We start from the raw sequence: 14,933 nt of genomic DNA, 5'->3' as shown, positions 1-14,933 counted from the left end.
TACTGAGTGTGTTCATCCTATTTGTATGTAGGTATCATTCTTGTGTCTGAAGCTAGAAATATGAAGTATAACTCTGAGGTCCTATAGTAATTATGCAAAGTATGGGCCATTAATGGTGGCTTAGAATCTTGATGGCTCCCATTGACTAGGACAATTGGTTGTGAATGGGTTTATTTATCTGCAAGCCTTCTTGTGTACCTGTGGGCTAGCCTATGAGATCTTACAGTGACATGTGACCATGTCACCTGAGACTGGAATCCATCTTAAATATGGTACTTTTTCCATTTCCATTTAGAAGGAGGGGTGGGGACCCAGAGAGACAAAAGATTCCTGCCTTGTGCCAAAGCTATAAAAGGGGGTGAAGCAGGACAAAGGAAGCTGCCAGTCATGAGAACACCATTGCTTTCCACCCAAGGCTGCCAGTCATGAGAGAACCCCTAGTTTCCACCTAAGATGTCTGCTGGAACTAAAAAGGACTGTACCAGGGGAAAGGATTGGGCCCAGACTAGGAAGGGATTCTAGTCTATGAAAGAAGCTCATTGGAACATCTCTGAGGGTGAGATTTTACCTGTAATCGGTTTCTTAATGTATTAGGCTTAAACTTGCATGTTTTTGCTTTATTTTTCTTGGTGACTTACTTTGTTCTGTTTGTTATTACTTAAATCCTATTTTTATACTTAATAAAATCACTTTTGTTTATTAATTAACCCAGAGTAAGTGGTTAATACCTGGGGGAGCAAACAGCTGTGCATATCTCTATCAGTGTTATAGAGAGCGGACAATTTATGACTTTACCCTGTAGAAGCTTTATATGGAGTAAAACGGATTTATTTGGGGTTTGGATCCCCTTGGGAGCTGGGTGTCTGGGTTCTGGAGGCAAGTAACCTGCTGAGCTGTTTTCACTTAAAGCCTGAAGCTTTGGGGGTGTGGACCAGACCTGGGTCTGTGTTGCAGCAGGCTAGTATGTCTGGCTCAACAAGGCAGGGTTCTGGAAGTCCCAAGCTGGCAGGGAAAGTGGGCTCAGAGGTAATTCCAGCATGTCAGGTGACAGTCCCAAGAGGGTCTCTGTGTCTGAACCTGTCACATATGAAACGGGTTTTTTGGGGGAGGCAAGGAAGGATTGTTAGGGAGCTTACCCCATGCAGACCCTGGCTGACCCCTAGCCTCTCCCATTCAGGCAGGCACATCTGCCTGCTCCCATGTGTCTCTGTGCCCTCACCCAGCCACTTCCCTGTCCCTATGTAGCTCTGGCCCCCTCCCCTGTCCCCATGTGTCTCTGAGCCTCCCTCCCCCCATGGCCCTGTGTCTCACTCCCATTCAGACCCTGCCCCAGTCTGTCCTCCCCCAGTAGCCCATATGAGCCCTGAGATAATGCTCCTGGTGGATCGAGAGAGTCTGATTTTTTGCAGTTCTTCAGCAGTTTCCAGAGTTGGCCTTAAGAACAAACAAAACAACTGACTGCTTTTGGCCTCTGGGTGAAGTGCTGTCCCCATGAAAGTCAGCTGGAGTTTTACCATTCACTTTAGTTGTGCCAGGATTTCACTCACTCCCAGTATTTTGGGGGCTCCACGTAGCTTCAATAACACCTAACCTGATCACCCTCTAGTAGAAGGATGGCTTGTTTTGTTTTGATCTTGGTTAAACCTTCGCTACTCTTTTGTTTTGTGTCATCCAGAAGTGACTCTACAGAAATGACACTGTGGGTTCATATGAAATTTGATCAATTTTTTTTATCTGTCAAATACTGGATCTGAAAGTCAAGTCAGATTCTTTCCTTCTTGAGTATAATTACCGGTATCTCAAACGAAACTGAGGGGTAGTATAGGTATAATTAAGGTGGAATGATTGTCCAGTTCATTACACCTGTACTAGGGATGTAAAATGCTAACTGATTAACCAGTAAGCATAGTCTTACCGGTTAACTGCCTTAACCGTTAACTCCTGGGCTGGCCGGCCAGCCAGCTCCCATGGTCTCGTGCCAGCTGCAGCTGGCCGAGCCCCAGAGCCCAGATGGGCAGCACCGCCTGGAGGGAGCGGGTCCAGCTGTAGCACCCAGCTGAAGTAGTGCCGGCTAGCCAGTGCCGGTGGTATGGGGCCCAGCCACTTAAACAGTTAAACATTACAAATATTTAGTTTAAACAGTTAACTTTTTAAATGGTATTTACATCCCTAACCTGTACACTTCTTATGGTATCGAAATACTATATATTGTATTTTATCATTTGTGCTATTCTGTTAAATAGGAACCTTCTAATTTTCACCAGAAATTAAAAGGTACAGCACCAAAAGTGAAATCCCTGCAAGCTGCATGGAAACTTTTTAAAGATACCATAAATAGAGGGTCTATTTAAATGTATGCCTCAAATTAAAAAAAACATAGTAAGAGGACCAAAACAGTGTCACCGTGGCTAAACAACAAAGTAAAAGAAGCAGTTAGAGGCAAAAAAAAATCCTTTAAAAAAGTGGAAGTTAAATCCTATTAAGGAAAATAGAAAGAACAGCTAGCCAAAGACTCAAAAAGTAAGAGCAATAATTTTTTTTTAAGTACACCAGAAGCAGGAAGCCTGCTAAACAACCAGGAGGGCCCCTGGCTGAACGAGATGCTGAAGAGCACTCAAGGAAGATAAGGCCATGGCTGAGGATGTGAGGGAGATTCCCAATTCTGAGCCATTTTTCTTTAGGTGACAAATCTTAGGAACTGTCCCAGTTTGAGGTGTCATAAGAGGAGGTTTTGGAACAAATTGATAAATTCAACAGCAGTAAGTCACTAGGACCAGATGGTATTCACTGAAGAGTTCTGAAGGGACTCAAATGTGAAATTGCAGAACTACTAACTGTGGTATGTAACCTATCATTGAAATCAGCTTCTGTACCAGGTGACTGGAGGATAGCTAATGTGATGCTAATTTTTAAAAAGGGCCCCAGAGGCAATCCTGGCAATTACAGCCTGGTAAACCTAACTTCAGTACCAGGCAAATTGGTTGAAATTATAGGAAAGAACAGTATTATCAGACACATAGATGAACAAGATTTGTTGGGGAAGAGTCAAAATGATTTTTGTGAAGGGAAATCATGTCCCACCAATCTACTAGTATTCTTTGAGGGGGGTCAACAAGCCTGTGGACAAGGATGATCCAGTGCACATAGTGTACTTAGATTTTCAGAAAGCCTTTGATGAGGTCCCTCACCGAAGGCTCTTAAACAAAGTAAACTGTTATGGGATAGGAGGGAAGGTCCTCCCATGGATCAGTAATTGGTTAAAATATAGGAAACAAAGGATAGGTATAAATGGTCAGTTCTTGGAATGAGGAGAGGTAAATAATGGTGACCCCCCAGGGCTCTGTACTGGGACCAGTCCTGTACAACATATTCATAAATAATCTGGAAAAAGGGGTAAACAGTGAAGTGGCAAAATTTTGCAGATGATACAAAACTACTCAAGATAGTTAAGTCCAAAGCCAAAGAATTACAAAGGGAAGTCACAAAACTGGGTAACTGGGCAACAATGACAGATGAAATTCAATGTTGATAAATGAAAAATAATGCACATAGGAAAACATAATGCCAACTATACATACAAAATGATAGGGTCTATATCAGCTGTTAGCACTCAAGAAAAAGATCTTGGAGGCAATGTGGATGGTTCTCTGAAATCATCCAGTCAATGTTGAGGGGCAGTCAAAAAAGCGAACAGAATGTTTGGCATCATTAGGAAAGGGATAAATAATAAAACAGAAAAATCATATTGCCTCTATATAAATCCATGGTACACCCACACCTTGAATACTGCATGCAGATCTGGTCACCTCATCTGAAAAAAGATATATTGGAATTGGAAAAGGTTCAGAAAAGGGCAACAAAAACGATTAGGGGTATGGAACAGCTTCCATATGAGGAGAGATTAATAAGACTGGGACTGTTCAGCTTGGAAAGAGATGACTAAGGGAGGATATGATTGAGGTCTGTAAAATCATGTCTGGTGTGGAGAAAGTAAATAAGGAAGTGTTAGTTACTCCTTCTCATAACACAAGAACTAGGGGTCTCCAAATGAAATTAATAGGCAGCAGGTTTAAAATAAACAAAACCAAGTATTTCTTCACACAACGCATAGTCAATCAGTGGAACTCTGTCGGAGGATGTGGTGAAGGCCAAAACTATAACAGGGTTCAAAAAAGAACTAGACAAGTTCATGGACAGGGGCGGCTCTAGGGATTTTGCCAACCCAAGCACGGCAGGCAGGCTGCCTCCGGTGGTTTGCCTGCAGAGGGTTGCCTGCGGGAGATCCGCTGAAGCCGCGGGACCAGTGGACCCTCCGCAGGCAAGCTGCAGAAGGCAGCCTTCCTGCCGCCCTCGCGGCGCCGGCAGAGCGCCCACCGCAGCTTGCCGCCCCAAGCACGCGCTTGGCGTGCTGGGGCCTGGAGCCGCCCCTGTTCATGGAGGATAGGCCCATCAATGGCTACTAGCCAGGATGGTTAGGGATGCAAAACCATGCTCTGAAGTGTCCTTTGCTGCTGTTTGCCAGAAGCTGGGAATGGGCGACGGGATAGATCACTTGATGATTACATGTTCTGTTCATTCTCTCTAGGGCACCTGGCATTGCCCACTTGCAGAAGACAGGATGCTGGGCTAGATGGACCATTGTTTGACCTAGTATGGCCGTTCTTACGTACCATTTATCATCACATATTCCTTTCCCTAAACTCTAGCCAGAAGCTTTGTAATGTGATGACTATTTTGATGTTGTTGCCTGGGAAGATAATTGTGTGCTTAAAGCAGCTGTTTGGCCTTAAAGCCAATAAGTTCATGCGGCTTTAAAAAGTCTGAACTGAGGCCCTGACTCAGCAATATACTTAAGTTTGTGCCTAATTTTAAACTCATGAGCCATTCCATTGAAATTAATGGATCTACTCACATGCTTAAAGTTAGATACATGCCTAAGTACTTCGCTGAACTGGAGCTAGTGCTTCTACAGCTGATTCTGGACCCATGTAAGTTAATGAGAATTTTGCCATTGACATCATTCGATGCAGGATCAAGTCTTTAGCCTCAGAATGGAAAAGTAAAATTGCATCTTGTTTTAATTACTTAATCCAAACTCATATGCATTTTTTTACCTTTTTTGCCAATAGTTAGTTGCTTCAGTCCTGTAATGATGCATTGAATATGTTCATGGAATGCCTCAATTCATCTGTAAGAATTATATTTGTAGTTCTACTCTTGCTGAAAAATTTCACTTTTGTGTACATATGTTTTTTGCAGATGGAGCATTTATCTGAAAAAGCAGCTGAACGGCTCCATGCTGAAATAATTAATGAAGCAGACACACCTCGCACCCGTGACCTCAAGCTCTTACGGGCCAAGCGCTTAGCTTACTATGGAAGGTGTGGAAGGACAAAGATTTACTCTTGTGGTACTGATGATAAACCAAGTTCATCAGCTTCCAGAGGAGCAGTTTTACATTCTGCAGTGAGCACTAAAGAAGAAGAAAATCAGACTTCCACATTAAATGGCTCTCAGCAACCCAATAATGCAACAAATGGAAGGAAACTTTTAATTCAGAGATCATCTGGAGTAAACCATCAAGGAAAAGAGCAAGAAACAGTTATCACAAATCCAGAAACACATAGCAAATATATGAGCCAGACCTGTATTTCAGAATTAGATCATAGACTACTTGAGGATCTGACTGTTCCAGAGACACACAAACTCCAGCATGTTATGAGTTGGGCACAATTGGTCCTTAGTAAATCTCAGCAAGCAGCTCATCTGCTGAAATGCTCACAGTTATCTCAAGGACTTATTTTGCCTCAAGGCAATGAAAGTGAAATAGCACTAAGCAGGGAGACGAAAGAAACCAGAAGCTCATCTAGTTCTTTGTCATCATTGACAGATGATTTTAACCTCAATGCACATGCTAATATTTGCAAGAGTTCCAGCTTTTCTTCAATCTCTGAAGTTAACTCAGAGCATACAGAGAGGTGCATTTCTCTTGATCCTTTAAGAGATAAAACATTAGCCCCTGAAAACAAATATTTCTATAACATTCAGGCTAATAATAATAATAATCAGAGAAAGACAATAATTAGCATCAAGAGAGAAAGAAGGAACCCTGAGATCTCCCCATGTATTTTTGGCCAGCTTGCACTTGCTGATGAAACCTGGAACAGCAAAGAAAAATCAAATTTTCAAAATATAAGTGAGAAAGATATGTGGTCAGAGATGCATAGTGTCCAGCCACAACCTCCAGTTGTGTGTAAAACTGACAATTCAAGTAAAACTGCAGAGGCTCCACGTGAAGATCCTAGTACTTATTTTTGGGCTCCCCTAGCTGATAGTTCAGATGAGGAATGCACAGACAGAATTGTGACGACAAAGAGATCAAATAGGTCTGGTGCTGAGATCAAGGAGCACAAAAAATCTTCACACAGCATATTTTCACTTAAAGAAAAAAATATAAAATATTTGAGTTCTGGTGTGCTGGGTGGTAGTATTGCTTCCATGAGGAAGATGCACAGCAATGGAAAATGGTCCGTGGGAGAAAAGCTCATATTAGATAACAAAGAAAATTATAAACACAAAGATTTCAACTTGGCCTTAAAGGCTCATGGCTGCAGTGAAGGGAAGGTTATTGCAGATAGCATCAAGGAGGAGGCTGAAAACAGATGTATCCCCTTCTCTAGTGAATCTGATGTTGAAAATGATGAATTGGAAGATCTGGTGGTAGATTTTACACCTCTGAAGAGAGAGAAAGATCATAGAAATGAATCAAGATTCAAGGATATGGAAGACTCGCATTCCTCTGAGGCGAGAAAATGGATTAGAGAAGAGCAAACAGACAGTATCTTCAGTAGCACAAGTTTTGACAATAGTATGGGTAAAGGAAATAATTACAAGAGAGCTCAAAAAGAAATAGAGCTAAAATGCTCTAAGATAGATCCAGCCATGCAAAGTAGCAATCCTTTGCTGAATTCATTAGTGAACCGTCCGGAACACACTTTTAAAGTTTGCCCTGACTGTGAAAGTCTCAGTTATCCAGATATGACTTGGTGCAGTGGATGTGGTTGTGTTTTATTAGGTGTATTAACACAGTCTAGTAAAGACAACATGGAACATAAATCCAAAGTATTCCTAGGAGATGTGACTGACAAGCAGAATAATGTTTTCAGTCAAGTCATCAAATCTTCACAAATTTCAGAAAGCAGCTCAGAGGAATTCCCGAAACTAAGAGAAAGAAGTGATGATTGCCAAAAGATATGCTGGGATGATAAGCCACTGTTATATTCAGACTGTGATATTAGTGTTTTGGATAAATATTATTTTTATTTGGATCAGTTAAATAAGGCCAGATGTCTTCATCCCAAAGAGAGAAACCAGCCATTTTCTTTCCAAGAATACCTTGGATACTCTAAAGAGGAAAAGATCGCCAAACATCTTGAGGGTAAGGTGGTTGAGCAAGAGGAGACTGAAGAAACTCACAGTGATTGTGGAGCTACTAAACTAAGCTATGTTAATGACATAAATCCTGATGCCATAGAACAAGAGAACAGCCATCTTGAAGAACAGGACACATCTGAAGGAGAATCTACTTTTATGAAACTTTTGGATGATCTCGAGTTGAATAGTAAAACAGAGCAGAAAAAAAGCAAAGTTTCAATAGGTAAAGAAACTTTTCACATTTAAGTTTATTTTTAATTATGTAAAATATATAACCATTGCTAATGACTACTTTAAGGAGAAATGTGCTAATCCTCTGTTGAATATATGCGTGATCCAGTTGTTCTTCTCTGACTGTCATAATTAATTATTTTGGGTGTTTATATGTAAATGTAAAATTTTATGACCTTTGACATAAAAATAATGATAATGGTTCAGCACCGATAAAGTAGCATCCATCTCTCAATTCCTAATTCACTGTTAACTGAAATTGATTCATGTGTTTTGAGATGCTTAGTTTTTGCATTTAAAAAAAGCTGTCAAGTAATGACACAACTGTTTGTGAAATTCATTGCTTTTATTAGCCCCTTTTTATCACTTGCATGTAAATAAACAGCTCTGATTAGGCTGCTCTTGGGACTCAATGAGTAAAGATGATGTTTGTTTTTTAGGAAATGTTTCTTGTGGAGTACAGTAGAATGTGGAACTACAGTACTATACTTTGGTGTCAGAATTTACTCATAGTGGAGTAAGATTGCTCCCTATGATTTTGAAAAAATCATAAATTCATTATATGTAAATGTTTGGTAACATTTAGTGTTACATATTTTTAGATAGGAAACTCTCAGAAACCAAAAGCATTAGAACACAACTGACTGGTTCTAAGAGGTATTGGGAGAAATCCAGCATTGCATGGTCATCTTACACACATGGAGAACTGAAGCCAAGGTTTGCTTACCTTTTTTTTTGAACTTACAATCTACTAAAAATGATCTGTAATAAATGCTCCAGTTAGGGCTTTAATACTTACATTCTACCCATCAACATCCTTAATCTTATCAACCTTGCCAATTTTTTTCTAGCTCTGCAGTATGTTGTTCTAAAGTTACAATTTAATTTGAAACATTCTAATTTTAACTCAAATTAAGTAGTCAGAATTGAGACACTAGATTGGCAAAGAATTGAAATCAAGATTTTTCTTCTACAACTCTAACAGCTTCTGAAACAAATCAAGCAGTGGGCATTTAAAAGGCAGCTGAGTGGGAAAGAACAAGTCTACTCCCCACATGGTTAATATCCCTTGGAGTCACAATAAGGTCTGTGGGAGACATTTGTTTATAGCGCTTCCCTTTTCCTTCAGGTCAGCGATTAGATGGCAAATGGTTAAAGAAAGGGGTTGGAAAATACAAAATTGTTATGGGAATATTTTTATTGTCTCTTAAGAAGAATATTATTTATTATGGTCTGATTATCCCTTATACTAATGCCCCTTTAAACTAATTTAGCAGTGTAAAGGGGCATAAAATCAGTGTAAATGACATTTACACCTGCTTTATGGTAAGGAGCCTTAGCATAAATGAGAATCAGACCCTATGCTGGGGACGCACTACAGAATATTTTTGTATAAAAAAGAATAAGTAGAAGCAGTGGGGAAAAGGGGCACATAAAATATATCTACATGGCAGAGTCTGGTGGTAGCAGCCTTCAGATGGCATCTGGCAGGAACAGAGAATTGAGTGGGGGGAGAGGGTGTGGTTAGCTCTTATAGTGGCACCATCCATATCAAGTGGAATGAGCCTGAGGATCCTCTCTCTGACTGCCCAGCAATTTTAATTCCGAGAAGCCAGGTAGACAGTGGCAGCACAAGGGTCATGCACAGGAGGTGATGGTGGTTTGCTGTGGGAGCTGCTTTGATGCAGCTCACTCCAATGACATTGCTTCCTGGATTTGGAGCCCAATGGAGGCTCAACATTTTCCCCATAATTAAGTTGGAGATAATATTTTCGTATGTGACAGTCAGCAGCGACCCCCTAACAGCTAGTAGCCTTATAATAGCTGGCAACCATTAGGGGAAAATGGACACCTCACGAACACAGTAGCCTGAACTTTTAAACTGTCTTCCCTTATCGGCCTTAAGACAGATAAAGCTGGTCCTAAACCGGTTTTTGCTGACCAGATTGCAAAAGTGCAGGGTTTGCTAACCACCAATCAAATGCTAACACAACCAAAGCCTGTATATAAGTGTGTATAAAAAATTCTTGGTTTTTGTATGGAGTAGAGTCTTTGTACCAAGGTGCAAAACTCTCCTTTCTTCTGCAGAATAAAGCAACCTTTCCTTATCCCTGTCTAGCAGTCATTGGCTCTCAGCTAGGCGGACTCGACATTTCGGTAACACCTACATCACAGGAGAGGGGAGGATTAATTCATTAGAATTAGCAAAAATGCTTTTAAATTGCTGGCTGGAAGGCACTATAGAAATGCAAAACTGTTTCATTATTGCTACTAAGCTAAATTCACCCTGGTGTAAATGCATTGACTTCAGTAGAATAACACCATGCTTGATTTGCACCAGTGTCTGTTATAGAGCTAATAACAAAGAAATCAGAGCAGCAACAAAAAGATGATAAATTTACATATTTCCAATCTAGTCAGTCAAATTATTAGTTGTATTGTGTATGTCTAAAAGGTGATACTTGTATTAATTTAGGGACCCAAATTTAGGCGCCCATGTTTGAAAAGGTTGTCTTACCATTTTTGTGGTGAAATTTCCAGTTTTAACAAATTCTGTTTCTTACCCATTACACCATTAAACTGATTAATTGCTTCCTGAAATGGATAGTACCAATAGTAACTAGATAGATCATAGCTTGGAAAGAGTCTCGTTAACATCTCATAGTCTCTGACCTTGGACATTGTTTCACATGGGCAAACCTCTGTGTCCGTGTGGGGTAACTGAAAGGATTGGGCCCATTTGTGGAGTCCAGCTTATAGTAATCATCATTTCTCTTAAAAGAAAATATAAAAATAAATTTGCAAGAGAAATAAAATAATTAAACTAGAGGTTTTATAAATCTTATCCGAAGAAAACATTCCCCAAGTACTCACAGCTTATCCGAATTGGTGTGAACGTATTATAAAAAAGCATACATCTAAACAGTGGAAAAAGTCAGTGTTTGTAGAATTGGGGAGAATTCAGGCCAAACATGAAGTTGCACCAAGTAAGTTTTCTTCATCCATCTACTCAAGAGGGCTAAATTCTTATGATTTCATGGCAGAGAGCTGAAAACTTTTTTTGTGTGTTAATATTCAGATGCTCTGGGTTGGTTTGTGTAGGAAGGCATTTTTATTTGTAAAAATCCAATTGTGCTTTTTCCATAATAAACTTCTTAGCACTAGTGATCAATAAGATAGAGTTGTTTTAATCTGGATTCAGTTACTAATGGCCTCTTTTCTTATTTTCAAGTGATTTGTTCTTTGGTTGTAAGAATCTGTGCATGTGCTCTTGCCCACGTCCTCTGTCATTTTTTGCCTCATTTCTGTCTTTGTTAAGGGCCTGACCCTGCTTCCTGTGAAGCCACTGGGCTGGATCCTGTGGTCTACTAAAACCACTTTGCACAAGGCAGTCTTAAAAAGTTGCTGGAAATGCACACTGGAACTCTTCACAGCCAGCAAGCTGGCAAAGCTGGCTCCACCACCTTCTGTGACTGCCACCCCTGTGCCATCCAACTCTAAGGGGGAATTGGAGAGATTCAGGGAGATTGGTGGGATGGAGATGGGATATGCTAGAGTGGAGTTCTGCTGTTCCCTATTCTTCATTGGTTTATGGTCCCTGGTGGACCTTACATCAGTAGTGAAAGGTAGTAGTGAAAGGTAGAGGCGCTTCGGTGAAGCTCTAATTTGCGATGGTGATGGAGGGTTGAATATCAGGGAGCAACAACTAATATTCTGCAGTGGCCTCCCTCCACAGCATCTGAACAGAGGTTGGGTGGAGTGGGGTGAAGTATGTACCCCATTGTTTCTTTAGACATGGGAGAAGGACTGGACCCTAATTGACTGTTTAAAACAGGACCAGTATGATGCATTCTTCTTCAACCCCTGCACCACTTTTGTCAGTTAATCTTTATTGGTCAATGGAGTTCTAAAATGTTTCCTCAAAATAGCTCATTCATGAGCATAACTGAGCACATAGGAGCTGCTATTGCTGGTGCTGCCCCAAAGTGGTTCATGAACAAGCCATTGTGTATGAGAGAGTGTTTAAGGAGATTTCACCCCAAGCTGTGAATCATAGAAAAGTAGGACTGGAAGGGACCTTGATAGGTCATCTAGTTCAGTTCCCTGCACTGAGGCAGCACTAAGTATTATCTAGACCATCCCTGAAAGGTGTTTGTCTAACATGTTCTTAAAAACATCCAGTGATGGAGATTCCACAGCCTCTCTAGGCAATTTGTTCCAGTGCTTAAATGCACTTACAGTTAGACATTAGGAAAAGCTTTCTTTCTTAAATAGTCCTGCTTCATAATTTGACCTAGTTTCCACTTTCTTTGACTCGTTTTTGAGTTTCAAGTTGTTGAAGATCTCCTGGTTAAGCCAAGGTGCTCTTGTCCCATGCTTCCTATCTTTCCTGTGCTTTGGCATAGTTTGCTTTTGTGCCCTTAATAATGTCTCTTTAAAAAACTGCCAACTCTCTTGAACTCTTTTTCCCCTTAGTCTTGCTTCCCATGGGATCTTAGCTACAATTCTCTGATTTTGCTAAAGTCTGTCTTCTTGAAGTCCATTGTCTTTATTCTCTTTTCCCTACTACCATTCCTTAGAATCATGCATTGTGATCATGAAATGATAAAGTTCATAATTCTTTTCACCCAAAGTGCCTACATATACCTGTAGACATTCAAATTGCTTGAAAGAAAGAATTTTACTAATTTCAGTTTACTCCCTTTTCTGGATCATTAGAGAGTATTTTAAATACGACAGGACAAAATACTGGATCCCACTTGATGCCTGCCTCCGTTCAGTAATTTGCTCTTTATCTTTACCCTTTGTTTTTGTTCCTTCAGTCAGTTTTCATTCCATGTGACTTTCCTCTAAACCCAAACAATTTTGAATAAACTTTGTGTATAATCTGCCATGAGAGAGTATAACAAATGCTTTTTTAAAATCTGCATATTAATATGCGTATTTACTAATTGACTTCTAAATGAACATTAATGCTTTAAAACAACTCTGTTTATACACTGTGGCTCTCTGTATATTTCCCAGTTAGGGTATGTCCATACTACCCGCCCGGATTGGCGGGTAGCAATCGACTTCTCAGAGTTCGATATATCGTGTCTCATCTAGACGCGATATATCGAACTCCAAACGCGTTCCCGTCGACTCCGGAACTCCCCACCACAAATGGCGGTGGCGGAGTCGACGGGGGAGCCGCGGACGTCGATCCCGTGCCGTGAGGACGGGTAAGTAGTTCGAACTAAGGTAGTTCGACTTCAGCTACGCTATTCGCGTAGCTGAAGTTGCATACCTTAGTTCAACCCCCCCGCCCCCAGTGTAGACTAGGTCTTAGTTAACAAGGGCAAGCAGTAATAATTTATATTAACATTGAAGGAAAAATGATTCAATAAGCACTTGTAGTATAATTCCATATATATGAGGTAATTTGCTCTATAGTAATTTAATGAGGAGAAATTAAATAAAGTCTCCTCTTGAAATAAGGTTAATGTTATCAGAGTTCATGTGCACACACGAGAGGTGTGAACATCTGACTCAAGCTCTCTGTCTTCATTTGCCAAATGAGCCAAAGGAATGCTGTGATACTGGAGCTGATCTGATTAATAATTTGTGATGGAAATGTCTGATAATGAAAGGGATGAATTCACACATGACAAGACTCAGATATTCTAATAATACTTTAGTGGGAAGAATCTGCATAGAGTTTTTTTAAGTGCCACTAAAAAATTTCTAAACCCAGACAAGTAAAGTGAAAGAATTTTTGTAGAACCTTCCTTGGATATATGTAATAGGTTCTGCAAACTATTTAATTGGTTCATAACATTTATCACATGGCTATCACCATGGTTCCATACGGCTCTGCAGCTTATCAAATATTTATTCTCTCCCAATATGTTGTACATTATATATGTAAATAAATGTGTCTAGTAAGTTTAATAAAACAGTAGTGGTACGATTTCAGTTACATGTTTGTCTTCAATTTACTGGGTGCTGTAGTGCCAAAGGTACGCACTATGTTTGTCAATCCATAGTATGAAATATCATATTATTAGCCTCTGATGATGGGCAAATGGAAATAAAGAAATATGCTATTCCAACGATTTTTTGTTTGCCTGATGTAGATCACAATGTGTACAAAGACCAGTCTCAGCTGATGTAGGCAAGAAGATGGTCTATAAAGCTCAAAATATTCAGCCTTCAGGTATGTGAATCAATAACCAGTAAATGTGACCACATCTACAATATGCCAGAGAAAATTAGTATTTTAAATATCATGAAAATATGTGATTTGATGCATGTATAGCACGTAGCTTTTGATAGTGGAGAGGGCAGGGGAGTTTAGGTAGACTCCAGAAGCTGAACTTTCTTCTGAAATAGCACATGTAACTGTATTTTAAGGGATCAAATCTATTTCTAATTTTTAATATTTTAATTAAAAACACAAATAAAGGGAGAAATGATCTGCTACTATGGGATTTAAAGAGCCCCACTGCCATCTTTTTTTTCTCTGTCATATTCTCCTCTGCCTTGTGAGAAAAGTGATGTGTTAAATGGATAATAGTCACTAGGGCTGAAATTCGGGTACCCACCACGCCTCTCACCAAAGCCCAAGTAAACAGGCTTTGGACAGGGAGGACGAATATGGAGACTGAGAGAGATGGAATTTTCCCTTCTCCTAGCCAAGAGGCTGGACTTGGAGCACTTGCTCAGCTAGTCCATGTCCATTAGTATATCCTGTGTTCTAGTAGCAGACATAGCTTGCTACAGCCTCACTGTGCAGGATTTGTGCACGCTGGATCTGCACAGTTATTGGGTCCATTGACCACTACCACTTATCCAACCACCTACAGTACTTTACCCCCTGCACTTCTGTAGGGAGAGCCACCATGGATCTTGACTCCAGGGTGTGCAGGGGCAGCAGCAGACTTTGTGGATATTTTTGGTAGTTTCAGTATATCCATAACCATATCTAGAGCCTCCCTGCTTATTCTTCCTCTTTCCCCTGACCTCATCCAGTTGCTTCCTGCTCTTTCTGAGGTTCATAGATTCCAAGGTCATAAGAGGGACCATTGTGGTCATCTAGTCTGACCTGCCGTATAACACAAGCCATAGAAATTCTCCAAAATAACTCCTAGAGCAGATCTTTTAGAAAAGTATCCTAAAGTGGAAGGAAAAAGGACAAATAATCTCTCTCTCCATCTAGGTTCTCAGTTGCACCCATCTTCATAGTGTCTGAGTGCATGACTAGAGAGTAACTGTCTAGTCTTTGCCCA

The 14,933-nt window shown here is 40.3% G+C and overlaps 1 protein-coding gene across 1 annotated transcript in view; it reads left to right on the top strand.

The window, feature by feature from the left end:
* The window catches only part of LOC120408123, a 91,800-nt gene that overhangs the window by 5,824 nt on the left and 71,043 nt on the right, over nucleotides 1-14,933 (top strand). The window contains exons 2-4 of the mRNA XM_039544727.1: nucleotides 5,260-7,657; nucleotides 8,268-8,382; nucleotides 13,782-13,861. Coding sequence (XP_039400661.1) covers nucleotides 5,260-7,657; nucleotides 8,268-8,382; nucleotides 13,782-13,861 — 2,593 coding nt within the window. The remainder of the gene's footprint in view (nucleotides 1-5,259; nucleotides 7,658-8,267; nucleotides 8,383-13,781; nucleotides 13,862-14,933) is intronic.

The sequence above is a fragment of the Mauremys reevesii genome, linkage group 6, assembly GCF_016161935.1.
Source record: "Mauremys reevesii isolate NIE-2019 linkage group 6, ASM1616193v1, whole genome shotgun sequence".
Taxonomy (NCBI): Eukaryota; Metazoa; Chordata; order Testudines; family Geoemydidae; genus Mauremys; species Mauremys reevesii.
The sequence above is the reverse complement of the archived record's forward strand: the minus strand, read 5'-3'. Positions and strand labels throughout refer to the sequence as shown.